Source organism: Urtica dioica, chromosome 4 (genome assembly GCF_054948205.1).
Source record: "Urtica dioica subsp. dioica isolate 48M chromosome 4, U.dioica_male_clone48M_v1_H2, whole genome shotgun sequence".
Classification (NCBI taxonomy): Eukaryota; Viridiplantae; Streptophyta; class Magnoliopsida; order Rosales; family Urticaceae; genus Urtica; species Urtica dioica.
The window spans coordinates 5,776,117-5,789,166 of record NC_142759.1 but is presented as its reverse complement, the minus strand read 5'-3'; the positions used below and the strand labels follow the sequence as shown (position 1 = coordinate 5,789,166).

Genomic DNA, 13,050 nt, shown 5'->3' with positions numbered 1-13,050 from the left:
AGACCGCGCAGACCAGCCCGCCGGAGAAGGAGGCTGGCGGCCGAGTGGCGCCGGAGCGTCCAGGGGTGCGAGCGAAGGCGGCGGCGGTCGGAGATGGAGTGGATCTGCAGAACCGTGCGACCTCGTCGAGCGTGAACCCGAAATCCGGCGTGATTCTTAGATCTAGATCTAAGAATCGCGATGAGGAGGCGGCGACGAAGCCGTGCTCGGCCGTGAAGGCGTCCCTGAGGGACGTCGGAGTGGCGGCGGCGGCGGCGAGCGTGATGCTGGCCGGGAACGCGATGGCGATGGATGTCCTGCTCGGAAGCAACGACGGCGGTCTCGTGTTCGAAAGGAGTCTACTTTTTTTTTGAAATATTTGACTGCGAGTCTACTTTTTGTAATTTGTTCTGTGAGTCTATTTTTTTTTTCGAAATATTTGACTGCGAGTCTACTTTTTGTAATTTCTTCTGTGAGTCTACTTTTTTCGAAATATTTGACTGCGAGTCTACTTTGAAATCTGCGTAAGGGTATTTTGGTCCTATTTTTTTATCAAAGTGACATCTATGCAACACCTTTTTTCGTCGTGACTCATTTGCAATTTGGAGTCGAATTTGTGACTTTGATGCAAATCTCTCCCCTTTTATTGGGTGGAACTGCACTAATGGTCTGGCCCAATGGGCTCAACCATGTCCACTTTTTTAATTTTTTTTGTGAAACTGAGGAAGTTATGGTCTCTGTCCCGAAAAATATTGAGGAGGATGAGTAGTATCAAGGTTTAAAATATCGATACCGATACCCATATCGAGGTTCTGATTTTACGGATATATCGACGGATATTCTATAACAATTTTAATACCGATTACCGATTATATCGGTGATATATCGATTATCGACGGATATATCGACAAAAATCTTATAACAAAATATGTACCTCTATTTATATTTTTAAATTTCTAATAAAAAAATCAAATTTAAAATATACCTATAACTTTTTTCTTATAGATATACGTTATTAATATTTACATTACTTTCTCAATATTAAAAAATGTAATAAAATATTTTGTTTCAAAAAAATTGTTTTATTTTTCTACTACATTATAAATATTCTTTAAAAATATAAAAAGAATAGTATTATATATTTAATTATTTAGTCTATTAGTATAGATATTATATATATATATATATATATATATATTTATAATACGGTATTTGTCATACATATATTTATATGTATTGTAAAATATAAATAAGGAAATACTGATAATATCATTATACTAAGTAAAAGATATAAGAAATAATAAATAATAAATAAAAAAATAAAAAAAAAATAAAACAAATAAAATGATATTTTCAAATTTGGACGATATTTTGGATTTTTTAACTACTAGAAAATATCGGATTATTAACGATATTTATAAAACGATAACGATTACAACAGATATTTTACCGAAACTCTTCAAAAAACGATATATCGGCGATATATCACCGATATATCCCGATATTTTGAACAATGAGTAGTATAACGAGAGGCAAGGGGTACTCTTTTTTTTTTTTTAATCGCATTTGATCGAAAAATGTGAAGCTGTTTCAAAGAAGCCCCATTTTTAAAAATAGTTGTTTACTCTCGCACTTCGATAGCTCTCTAATGAGGATACATTTGATCAGAGGATACAATTTCCACCCATCGGCAAAGGCAAATCGAAAATTGTTTTAAGTTGTAACCACTGTATTGAATAATAATAAAAAAAAAGATTTAGCCACATAAAGGTTTATATTTGCTATTTCACTTTCGTATCGTCATATAGCTGTTCAACAATAAATTTACAATTAAGATCCATCAAATGTAAATAAGGTTAGGCAAATCCTATTTGACAGCAATGCTAAAGTCTACAAAAGGCCGTAAAAAATAAAATAAAATAAAAGTCTACAAAAGACTAATTTCCACTATCCTAGTATATATGAAGAAGAAAAAGTCTCAACAAAAAAAAATCTACAAAATAATTTCAACAATCATGGCGCCGATGCCTCCAATTACCCTAAAGTATTGACCAAAGTTCACTTCATAGCTCCCACGAAGTCCCAAAGTTAGTTTAACGAATATCAAATTCACATTAGTTTGAAAGAAAAGCTTGTTTAGAATTAGTTATCCACGTGCTCATTTTTTACTTGGTTGTCAAGGTGATAATATTTTATGAGGCCTCCAAGGTAATGTGGCTACTCAAATTCACATTTTTGCTACAGTTCATCACACATACATTTTTTTTTTCTTCATCAAAATTTCAAAAATCCATATCTTCCTCATTTGAACTTGAAAATGAGAGATTCCAAATCTTATGGATTCGTGGCGATGAGAGCTCTAAAAATAGACTCATTGTCATTAATTTTTTATTTTTTTTAATTATTCACATTTTGTTGTTAATTATAATATGTTTAATGAGGATATTTAAGTCAAATATAATTGTCATTGATTATTTTCATGAACATTTGCAAACGTTGACTACATTCAAATTTTATAACTTATTTTTTGCTACAAATCTATGACGCCTTTTATTTATACACGTATTTTCATGCAACCTTTTTTTTTTATAATCGGAGATACGTTATACTCTATAATTCAAAGAACCATATAACCAAATTTTAAAATATTTGTTTACACGTTTTCAATGGCGGGTAAATTTGTAGAGTTATAGAACAATTAATATATTTATAGAACTAAATATTTTTGTAAACACCAATTTTTTTTGTTAATACACAAGATTAAGTTTGGTGTTTACATATATATATATATATATATATATATTTATTTTTAATAAAGTATTAGAGAGAATGTGGTTAAAAGTCAGAAATATAAATTTGTCATCTTCAAAATGCTCAATGGAAAAAATCAACAAAAATTTAAACTAAAGGATATATTTGACACATCAAAACAACTTGGAGATTATTTATATCATTAACACAATAAATAGAGGGAATATATGTAATTTATAAAAAAAAAAAAAAAAAAAAATGATATAAACAAAACATTTGACTAAATCTCAAAGGATAGATTTATAACTTGCCTTTAAAATATAGATATAAAATAAACTTCTTTATTTGTTTCTCTACTTCTCACATTCTTCTTCACACAGAGTCGTATGAGCCCGTGATGTTTCTTATTCGCACGTCGATGAACTTTGCAGCACCGAGTCGTGCGAGCTTGCAACAACGCTGTCACCATCGAACTTTTATCGTCTTTGAGATTTAAGAGCAAGAAAATGTTGAATCTTTTTTATTTTTATTTTATAATGGCTGAGATAGTTTTTCATAACTTTTCAAATTTTTATGTTCTATTTTTTTGATGATTTTTTATATTGTGATTTAAAAAAAATCTATTTATCACATAAATTTTGGTAGTGGATAAAAAAATAGGATTTATGATATTAGTGTTCCAGAACTAGAAGAATCGCCCTTGTGTGGACCTATGCAGGAAAATGTGATCCCGTGCAGAACACTTAATATTGTGGAATAGTATGCGAGGTGTTTTGTGTTGAGTTGTGGAGTTGTGGAGTCTAATTTATCGACAAAATTACAAAGAACTTACGACACTTTGGTGCGAGTGTTTACTAACTCTAGGGGGTTCAATTGCAGTCAACCCCTAACTTAAAAAGCTTGTCGTATACATCAATAACCACCGTCCCGGAGATGCCCTGAAACTACCTCTTTCCCACTAGAGAGACAACACAAAGACAATTTGGCTAGATATGAACACTATTTGGCATAACTTTGCTTAAAAAAAAATGTTTCTAGATTCAGCTTTTACTACGAAAATTTTGTTTTTCAATTTTCTTCTATATTTTGGAAAAACACTTTTCAACTTTTACTAAATCTATTTTTAACAAACATTTTAAAACGGTTGGACTTTTAGAAAAAAAAAAAAAAAAAAAAAAAAACTTAAATCAAGTTTAATAAGTTAAGCTTAACACATCCATGATCTAATCACTAATACTGCGCACCGTCTTCTTACTCATACATTTACACATATAGCGTATAATTGATTATATTGAATATTTAAGTGCAATTCACATAGATATACTTCAAACTTCAACAATGGAGACATTTCGTTATAATTGAGAGTTGAACTCAAGAGGAGACCTCAAAGGAATTGAGGCAGTTCTACCCAATCTAAAGGCAGATAAACATGCACAAAATTATATGATTTATGCAAGACATGTCACATATATACTTACCAAAAATAGACATATTAAGTAAAATCTCTCACTTAAAATTATATTCTTACAAAGTACAAATTACTAGTAAATTGCAATCCAGGCTCCAAAATTAGCGGTCTTAAAAATTCACCGACATCTAGATCTATAATTACAACACAAAAAGCTCTCGAGTTTCACATCATTTCCCATTCCACCATTCACTAATTCTCTCCCTCTCTTCTCGCATTTTCAATTTCTCCGAACTCCAATGGCGCCATCGGAATCAAGCGGATCGTCGGACCGCAAAGTGGCGCTGATAACCGGAATAACAGGACAGGACGGTTCATACTTGACAGAGTTCCTCCTCGAAAAAGGCTACGAAGTCCACGGCCTCATTCGCCGATCCTCAAACTTCAACACCCAGCGGATCGACCACATCTACATCGACCCTCACAATGCCGGGAAGGCCAAGATGAAGCTCCACTACGCCGACCTCACCGACGCCTCGTCGCTCCGGCGCTGGATCGACACTCTCAACCCCGACGAGGTCTACAACCTCGCCGCCCAGTCGCACGTCGCCGTCTCCTTCGAGATCCCCGATTACACCGCCGACGTCGTCGCCACCGGAGCGCTCCGGCTCCTCGAGGCCGTGCGGTGCCACATCGCCGCCACGGGACGCCAAGTGAAATATTATCAGGCTGGAAGCTCCGAGATGTTCGGCTCGACTCCGCCGCCGCAGGATGAGTCGTCTCCGTTTCATCCTCGATCTCCCTACGCCGCATCGAAATGCGCTGCTCATTGGTACGTACGCCTTTTCTTCTTCTTCTTTTCGGATTCCCCGATCTCAGCTCTTTTTTTTTTTTTTTTTGCTGATTTTGATCCGACATTTTCCCCTTCGAAACGTCGATAGCTTGGCCAATTGTCGCCTGATTCGGCTCTGATCGTGTTCGTGTGACTCTTGGTTTCGATCAGATTTTGATCGAATTTCGCCTGATTCAAACTTAACATGTCAATTGATTTGATCTGGATTTCTCTTTAACTCTGGTAATGCCTTCTGATATGTGATCACGTTTTTATTAGACATCCTCGTGATTTTCACAGTTTCAGGAACAGTGGTCCAAAATTACAACAGAACAAATAATAGAGATCAATAATATTTTATATCACAACAGACATCATTGTTTAATTAGTGAAAATTGAGTTTTGTGACTAAACCCACAATGTTTAATTAGCGATCTTTGTAGCAATGTGCATAGATCTCAGTGTCATAAGAGCAGTTCTAGTAGTTAAATTTTGAATTCGACGATTCAGGTACACGGTGAATTACCGGGAAGCGTACGGGATATTCGCTTGCAACGGGATTCTTTTCAACCACGAGTCCCCACGGCGGGGAGAGAACTTTGTGACGCGGAAGATCACTCGGGCCGTGGGCCGAATCAAAGTGGGGCTACAGAACAAGCTGTTTCTGGGGAATCTGAAGGCGTCTCGGGACTGGGGATTCGCGGGGGACTACGTGGAGGCCATGTGGATGATGCTGCAACAAGAAAAGCCCGACGACTACGTGGTGGCCACGGAGGACGCCCACACCGTCGAGGAGTTTCTCGAGGTCTCCTTCGGCTATGTCGGCCTCAATTGGAGGGACCACGTCGAGATCGACCCCAGGTACTTCAGGCCCACCGAGGTCGATAATCTTGAAGGGGACGCCTCTAAGGCCAAACGGGTTCTCGGATGGAAGCCCAAGGTCGGCTTCGAGCAGCTCGTTAGGATGATGGTCGATAAGGACGTTGAGCTTGCTAAGAGAGAGAAGGTTCTTGTTGACGCCGGGTACATCGATGCCCAACAGCAGCCCTGATTTTTTTTTTTTAAATATATAAATTTTCGTGTTTCGATAGGGGCGAGAGAGTTTTTTTTTTTTTTTTTTAAATGAAAAAATAATTCAATATCTTGTCAGTATTCGAAAGTTGGGGTTCCATTCATTTTTTTTCCTTATCATGATTTATTATTGTATTCTGCAAGTGACTTTGGTCTCTCTGTGTTTTTCGGAGGAAAATCTTAATAGAAATTGAGTCAGAAAGTTTGTTAAAAATCCTCTCTCTCTCTCTCTCTCTCTCTCTCTCGTTAGGAGGTAAACTTTGTGCTTTTCTTTTGAAATAGATATTTTAATGATTGTGATCATTACATCAATTAGCTCTCACATGGTGTTTGCATGTATTGTAAAGTTGGTCATTATTTAAATTTTAAACCACCACCAATATGGATACAACTGAAAGAGTCAGGACACGGCTGTGGAGAACAAACTTGCAAAATCAAAATCAACATCAATATATTTCTCACTTTGAATGGTTCAACACCAAAAACACATTTGCCAAATCAATGGAGAGATCAATATATGTGATCGAAATGTACAGAAAGTAAATGCAGAAACTGTCAGTCTAACTTGGTTTCAGAATTTTGATTCGGTTGTTGTACAGTGCTATTCTTAGGACTCCCGTCTGAGCTCGGAGCCGCCACAGCAAATGGCTTTATGGACGACCTCAGACATTCTGGTCCTTCTGCTGCAATTCTCTTGCATATGGCATCGCAATTGCTTATAACTTCTGTTAGCCTCCCTTTGAGCTCCCCGATCTCGACCTGCAATGGATGAACTACATGTTCGTTCCAACACGGGCAATATAATAAGATTATCCGCATGTAACCGAAAATTAATATTTCAAGGATGGCATACTAAAATGAATTGGACGTACCTTCTGATAAATTTTGCGAAGTGGTTTTCATTGCTGATACCGAGTGATTGAGCCGCTGAAGCAGTTTCATGGCCAACGCATCCGCTACTTCGATCTTGTTCTCTATTTCTTCCTGTGATTAAGGCATCAAGTAATTGATTTGAAACACAGATTCATCATTACCAAAATCATAACAAGAATCACGAACTAAAGTCTTTGGGACCCAGATGGGATTAGACTGTCATGTCAACCAATGACAATAAGACTGAAGACAATTAATACAGCAAATAGACAGTTCCATATGGATCTATGAATAGATATTTCCAATCTCCATCTCAGATCTGATCTACCCGGGAAAGACACTGTAACGAGGTACACGTACAAGCAAAAATAACCCCCATTAAACAAATAGAATTTCTTGAGTAATTAGAAACCTGGTTTTTGCTGATTTGTTTGACCTTCTCTTCCTGATAGTCTCTGTAAGTTGAAAAGAGTTCGTGCAGCACTTTCGGATCAACTGTACCTACATTTTCAATCAAAACACCGAGTAACGCCAGATTAATCTTCGAATAACATCATTTTCATTCTCTGATGTTTTCTAAAATTTGATCCTAAAACATCTAAAACCTTCAAGAAACTGCGAATCTGGTTAGGGGAAAAAATTATTTAAGAGATTCACCGTTCATGAGGGCACTAAAACTTCAATCCTTAATTGTGTTTGAAGTGCCAAAAACCCCAATGCAAATGGCATTCAAGTGAAGAAAAAAAAATTAATTGAGAAATAAAAAAAACCATACTGGAAGTTGATGAAGATGAAGTTTTCCTCACAAGAATGTCAGTCAAGCTACTCTCCGATGCCGGAGGAGATGTCAATATCGGCGTCGACTGTAACAATCACACAATGCCAAACATGAAAAACCGTTAGTTTCTCGACAAAAAAAAAAAAAAAAAAAAAAAAAAAAAAAAAAAAATTGACAAAATAGCCTTAAACCCTAAATGTTCGTAACAGCAATTAAAAATCAGCGAATTTCCAAACATTCAAAGAGGCGAAAAGAGGGAACTCACAATCCTGAGCGAATTGAGCCTCTCCAACACGGGATCAGCCACTTCGGATCGTTCCGACACGGTGGTGATCTCGTCGGCTGGTCTCTTCGTGTAACAATTGAGCAATTAGTGGGTCAGATCATAAATTTTGGAACTTTGATTGGGCAAACAAGCCAACGTGTTTTTTTTCTTCTTCTTTTAGGAGGATTTGCGTTTCTCCTACCTGGAAGTTTGCAAGAGCGGACTCTGAAGCTCCCATGGCTACCGATGGGCACCGATTCGGCGGACTCTGGTAAACGCCGGTCGGAAATAATATTGCTGATTCTCTGAAATGGCCTTTTTCTGTTTCAGGTGTCAACGGATATTTTGCCCGCCTTGATATCGGGTCGGGTATAAACTATAAAGCCAAAAAAAAATTTCATTTTTTTCTAAATCAACAGTTGAGAAATATAATGGCTAAACTCAATAGTTCCAAAGTATCTAAAATTGAATTTTTGATCCAAAATCGAATAAAATTATTATTTCAGCTCATTTTTTTTACTTTCACTTTCTCTCTTATTTCCACTTAAAAATGATTTTTTTCGGATTTAAAATTTTGTCGCTCAACATGACACAAAAGATAAGATTTTCATATTTATTTCGTGTTTGAATTATTGTATGATATCTTTAATAATGATTAGAGTGATTATTAGATGACTTGGATTGATTTATATTGGTTTTAAAATAAATTAAGATTTTGAATTTGAGATTTTTTTTTTCCGATGAAATCCGATGATTTAAAATGAAATCCGATGAAATTCATAGTTTTTTTTTTTCCGATGAAATATGATGATTTACGATGAAATTCAAAGATTTAAGATGATTTTCGGTAATTTTGGATTAAATTCAAAGATTAAAATGATTTCTGATGATTTAAGATGATTTTCGATTATTTAAGATGATTTCCTATGATTTTCGATTATTTAAGATGATTTCCTATGATTTCCGATGATTTAAGATTACTTTGGATTATTTCCGATGAAATTCAAATATTTAAGAGGGAAAAATGGGCTGAAAATGCATTTTTGTCCGATTATGGATCAAAAGTCTAAGTTTTAATATTTTGCAACTATGGAATTTAGTTTTGATATTTCTCCACTTTTAAGGCCCAATAGATGAAATTTCTCAAGCCAAATATACTTCCGAAAAATTCAAATAATATTCCGATGATTAATGTTGTCCACAATTCCTAATAATACTATGCATGATTTAAAAAGAGGGAGTATTTAAAACAAAAAACTCAAATTTAAGCTAACATGAAAAGTATTTGTATCGGATAAAGATTAACTCTAATTATTCAAATCGATTAACTCTAACTTCATATCGTTTTCAAAAATTAAAAATAAAATAATATTAAGATCATCTTCTTTTTCTCCATTAATCCTCTGACTCGAGCAACAAAATATATATATATATATATATATATATATATATATATATATAATCGTTTTATTCTCTCCAACTTCCTTTATCATGTTACACATTTTTTAACATTTGTAAAAAACACTCGACCCATTAAATTTAGATTGAAAAAATCGATCAACTAATTTAAACCAAACATCACGATTAAACTCAACCGCTTGGTTAAATTTAATCGGTTAAATGCATATCACTATCATATGGTGGTGCAAATGTGCATGAAAGAGATTGATAGTACGTGCATTGATAGTTAAAATCACCTTTGAAATATCAAATGACTATTTAGATTAAATTCTTTTATCAAATACAATGTGAGATACTCTTTCGCCATATGACGGGACCAATATTTGAGGTAGTTCGAAGCGTCGGAGACAAGTGTATAGCTAACTGCTAAGGAATTGAGAGAACTCTTGAATACAAAAGAAAATCCAATCTGCTACGATGGATTCGAACCTTAAGGTCGAATGCATGTTGAACAAGTCAGTTACTACTGAATCTCCCATTTATGGCAAGCAAATAGAAGTATAGTTGGTATTTTGCAAAATGTGAATGATTTGATGTATTTGGTCCTTTTTCTTTCTTTCTAAAATATGGCAGTGTTGAAGTTTCTTGTTTAAGAAGGCTACATGAAATAGTACTCTTGTGAGAGAGTTATGAATGATGGTTTATTCTCCAATTGCGTATGAATGAAATCTGATCGGCAGGTTTGTTTGTAATTTCTTGATTTATGATATATTTGTAGATTTGTTTTCACATGATTGCATAATTGTACATGAAAGTTGGTCTCCTTGTTTCTTTGATCAATAGCTTTCCCATGTGTCTGCATTTTTTGTATTTTTGCAAACCATTGTAAAGTTTCTATAAATAGTATTTTTGATGTTGGGTGTAAAGACAGTAAATTAATGTGCCATTCTTTTTTATGTATCCTTATAAAACGGATTTAATTCCTTCTTAAGAAATCAGGTTAAATTTGAATTATAAATTGCAAACCTAGAAACTAACAAATTTGAAGGAAAACAGAACATAATGAACTAAATCAACTATTTTTTTACTATTTTAAATAATGAATAAATAAACTAATCAAGGACTGAAATATTTGGTCAAATAACAAAGAAATGTAACTGAAAATATATGATGAGCGTTAAGATGTGACGAAATCGATCTCTCTCCTAATATGCGAAAAGTGGGCATCAAAGTTACTGCACTACTATAGCAATAGACAGTTTATTATTCAAGAATTCCACTTAAACAGTTAAACTCATAGACATTTGTCGAAATCAATATAATCTATGTTCTCTAATTAAATCAACATGTCTTACAGCGGTTTAGCGTCATCTAACAATGTCAAGCACGTACTATAAACATCTTTAATTTTTCAAAAACTACAAGAATCCTAACTTCCCTAGCTTCAATGTCATACAAAAATTGATCTGAAGATACTAATAAATTGCTCAAAAAATAAATCTCAAAATCACCAAAAGAAACACACACAAAAACAAGTCCACAGAAACAAAAAGAAGAACAAGAAACCAAATCCTCTATAAATCCCATTTGCGCATCCATCGTAATCCTTCCATCAATCCAACGGCTATGACTCCCTTACGTGTACGCTCCAGATATCTTAGTGCCACCTGGCAATCCGGGCCGCTCGAATTCAACCAACCAAAAGCCGAGATTTCGCTTAGGCAAGGATCGATCTTGAGCTATAAAAGGCCTCCAACGGCATAAAAAACTTTAACCACGTCCACAATTACAAACCCGCACACACACACACACACACTGTTTCTCTCTCTTGAAGTTTCGTTTTTCGAGATGACAACCGCTGTGGAAGTTAAAACTACGGTGATCGGAGATGTAACGCCGGCGAAAGGAGCGCGAGCCGAGAAGAAAGCTAGAATTCCGAAGGAGAAGAAGCCGAAGCAAACCAAGGCCAAAACAAAGACCGCTTCTCATCCTCCGTATTTCCAGGTAATTTCAGCCGATCAAACTTCTAATATTCTTTGACTGTGATGATCATGGAAATTATCCGTGTATCGATCGCTTTGCGTTTGCTATTTGCTCTATAAAATATAAATTTGGCTATCCTGTTTGAAAATACAGTTATTCAACAATTCAGTTATCTGCAAAACCTAATCGCAACAGGCCCTGTAAATTTGGCTAATTGTCTCGGAGAATATAGCCATTAAAAAATTCAATTATCTGCGGAAACCTAATTGCGATTCTCTTCGTCGATGTGCAGATGATAAAGGAGGCGTTGACCGCTCTGAAGGAGAAGAGCGGTTCGAGTCCGTACGCCATAGCCAAGTTCATGGAAGAGAAGCACAAGAGCGTTCTACCAGCGAACTTTAAGAAGATCATGGCTATACAGCTCAAGAACTCGGTCGCCAAAGGCAAGCTGGTGAAAGTAAAGGCCTCGTACAAGCTCTCTGAAGCCGGGAAGAAGGAAAAACCGAAGGCTAAGCCGGCTCGGGCAAAGAAGGAGACAAAGAAGACTGAGAAGAAGCCGAAGAAGAAGGCAGTGAAGAAGAAGGCCGTGGCGACCGTGAAGCCAAAGCAGCCGAAATCTATCAAGTCTCCGGCAAAGAAGTCGAAGAAGTGAATTTGATGGCTGTCTGTCTGTTCTTTTGTATCTTGTATTAGAGGAATAAGTAGCGATCTAATATAGAAAGTATGCTGTGTTTGTGTGTTTTTCTTTATTAGTTAGGAGCAGTGTCTGTATATATATGTTTGTTGTTTTGTGTCTGTATATATATATAAGTAACTAACCATCGTTTTAATCATATCATGCGTCATTATGTTCCTCCTCGATACAAAAATTTAATACTAAAAAGTAGCAAAATATCAAGTTACTCATTAATTGCAAAATATCTAAAAAAAACGGACATTTGTCTCAAATTTGAACAAAAATACTCTTTAAATAAAATAATTTTTTTTCTTTTCCCTCTCATCCACTCTCCCACCCCACTCATTATTTAATGAAAAACCTCATTTTGTTACATGAAAAAATGCTTGAGGCTTTTTTAAAGAACCTTTTATTATTATTGCTGGCTTCAATTATTAGCTGAGAGGCCTGAGATATTATTAGTCCGATATTTTAGTGTAGTTTCGCTTCCATCAAACTTGCATCGCAATAATTTTTTTTTTAAAAAAAGCTCTATAAAAATAGAGCGCGTTTATGTAGAAATGAATTCCAACGTTACTTTTCTTTTGGATGTAGAATACCTTAAATAGTAATTAAAAGTTTATACAATATTATATTTTTATTTTATTACAAATTACTAGCCATCTCCAACTCCAACCACATTCCATAATAACACTAATTTTAGTATTTTTTTCACTCTAATCACATGATATAATGAGGGATCAAATTTTTGGTGTGCTATAATACGTGGTGTATAGCACACAGATTTTTTTTATATAAATATTTTTAGCCTTTATACCTATATTACATTACTAACCTCTACTTTATTGTACTTATATTGGTTTTAATGATATGATTATAGAAAATAATATTGTTTAATGTTAAAGTCTGTGTTGTGGTAGGAATAGAAAATATTTGGTGCTAAAATCTCACTAAAATTATGTAAATTTCAACAATTAAATTTAGTGCTGTGCTTCTATCTGTGGTACATGTTACATGACGATCTTTTAAAATG

General features: G+C 35.0%; 3 protein-coding genes across 3 annotated transcripts; 2 read left to right on the top strand and 1 right to left on the bottom strand.

The window, feature by feature from the left end:
• The first annotated feature begins 4,307 nt into the window (after positions 1-4,307).
• Positions 4,308-6,255, top strand: GMD1 (GDP-D-mannose 4,6-dehydratase 1). The gene is made up of 2 exons (XM_089611915.1): positions 4,308-4,970; positions 5,481-6,255. The coding sequence occupies exons 1-2, from the start codon at positions 4,438-4,440 to the stop codon at positions 6,019-6,021; spliced, it is 1,074 nt and encodes a 357-aa protein (XP_089468041.1). The 5' UTR covers positions 4,308-4,437; the 3' UTR covers positions 6,022-6,255.
• Positions 6,256-6,455: 200 nt separating this feature from the next.
• Positions 6,456-8,305, bottom strand: LOC149399676 (uncharacterized). The gene is made up of 6 exons (XM_089611916.1): positions 8,160-8,305; positions 7,958-8,041; positions 7,690-7,777; positions 7,327-7,415; positions 6,914-7,025; positions 6,456-6,814 (listed from the first exon to the last, which is right to left on the bottom strand). The coding sequence occupies exons 1-6, from the start codon at positions 8,193-8,195 to the stop codon at positions 6,597-6,599; spliced, it is 627 nt and encodes a 208-aa protein (XP_089468042.1). The 5' UTR covers positions 8,196-8,305; the 3' UTR covers positions 6,456-6,596.
• A 2,806-nt stretch (positions 8,306-11,111) lies between these two features.
• HIS1-3 (histone H1-3) lies at positions 11,112-12,174 on the top strand. Its single transcript, XM_089613424.1, has 2 exons — positions 11,112-11,362; positions 11,634-12,174. The coding sequence occupies exons 1-2, from the start codon at positions 11,207-11,209 to the stop codon at positions 11,991-11,993; spliced, it is 516 nt and encodes a 171-aa protein (XP_089469550.1). The 5' UTR covers positions 11,112-11,206; the 3' UTR covers positions 11,994-12,174.
• The last annotated feature ends 876 nt before the right edge of the window (positions 12,175-13,050 follow it).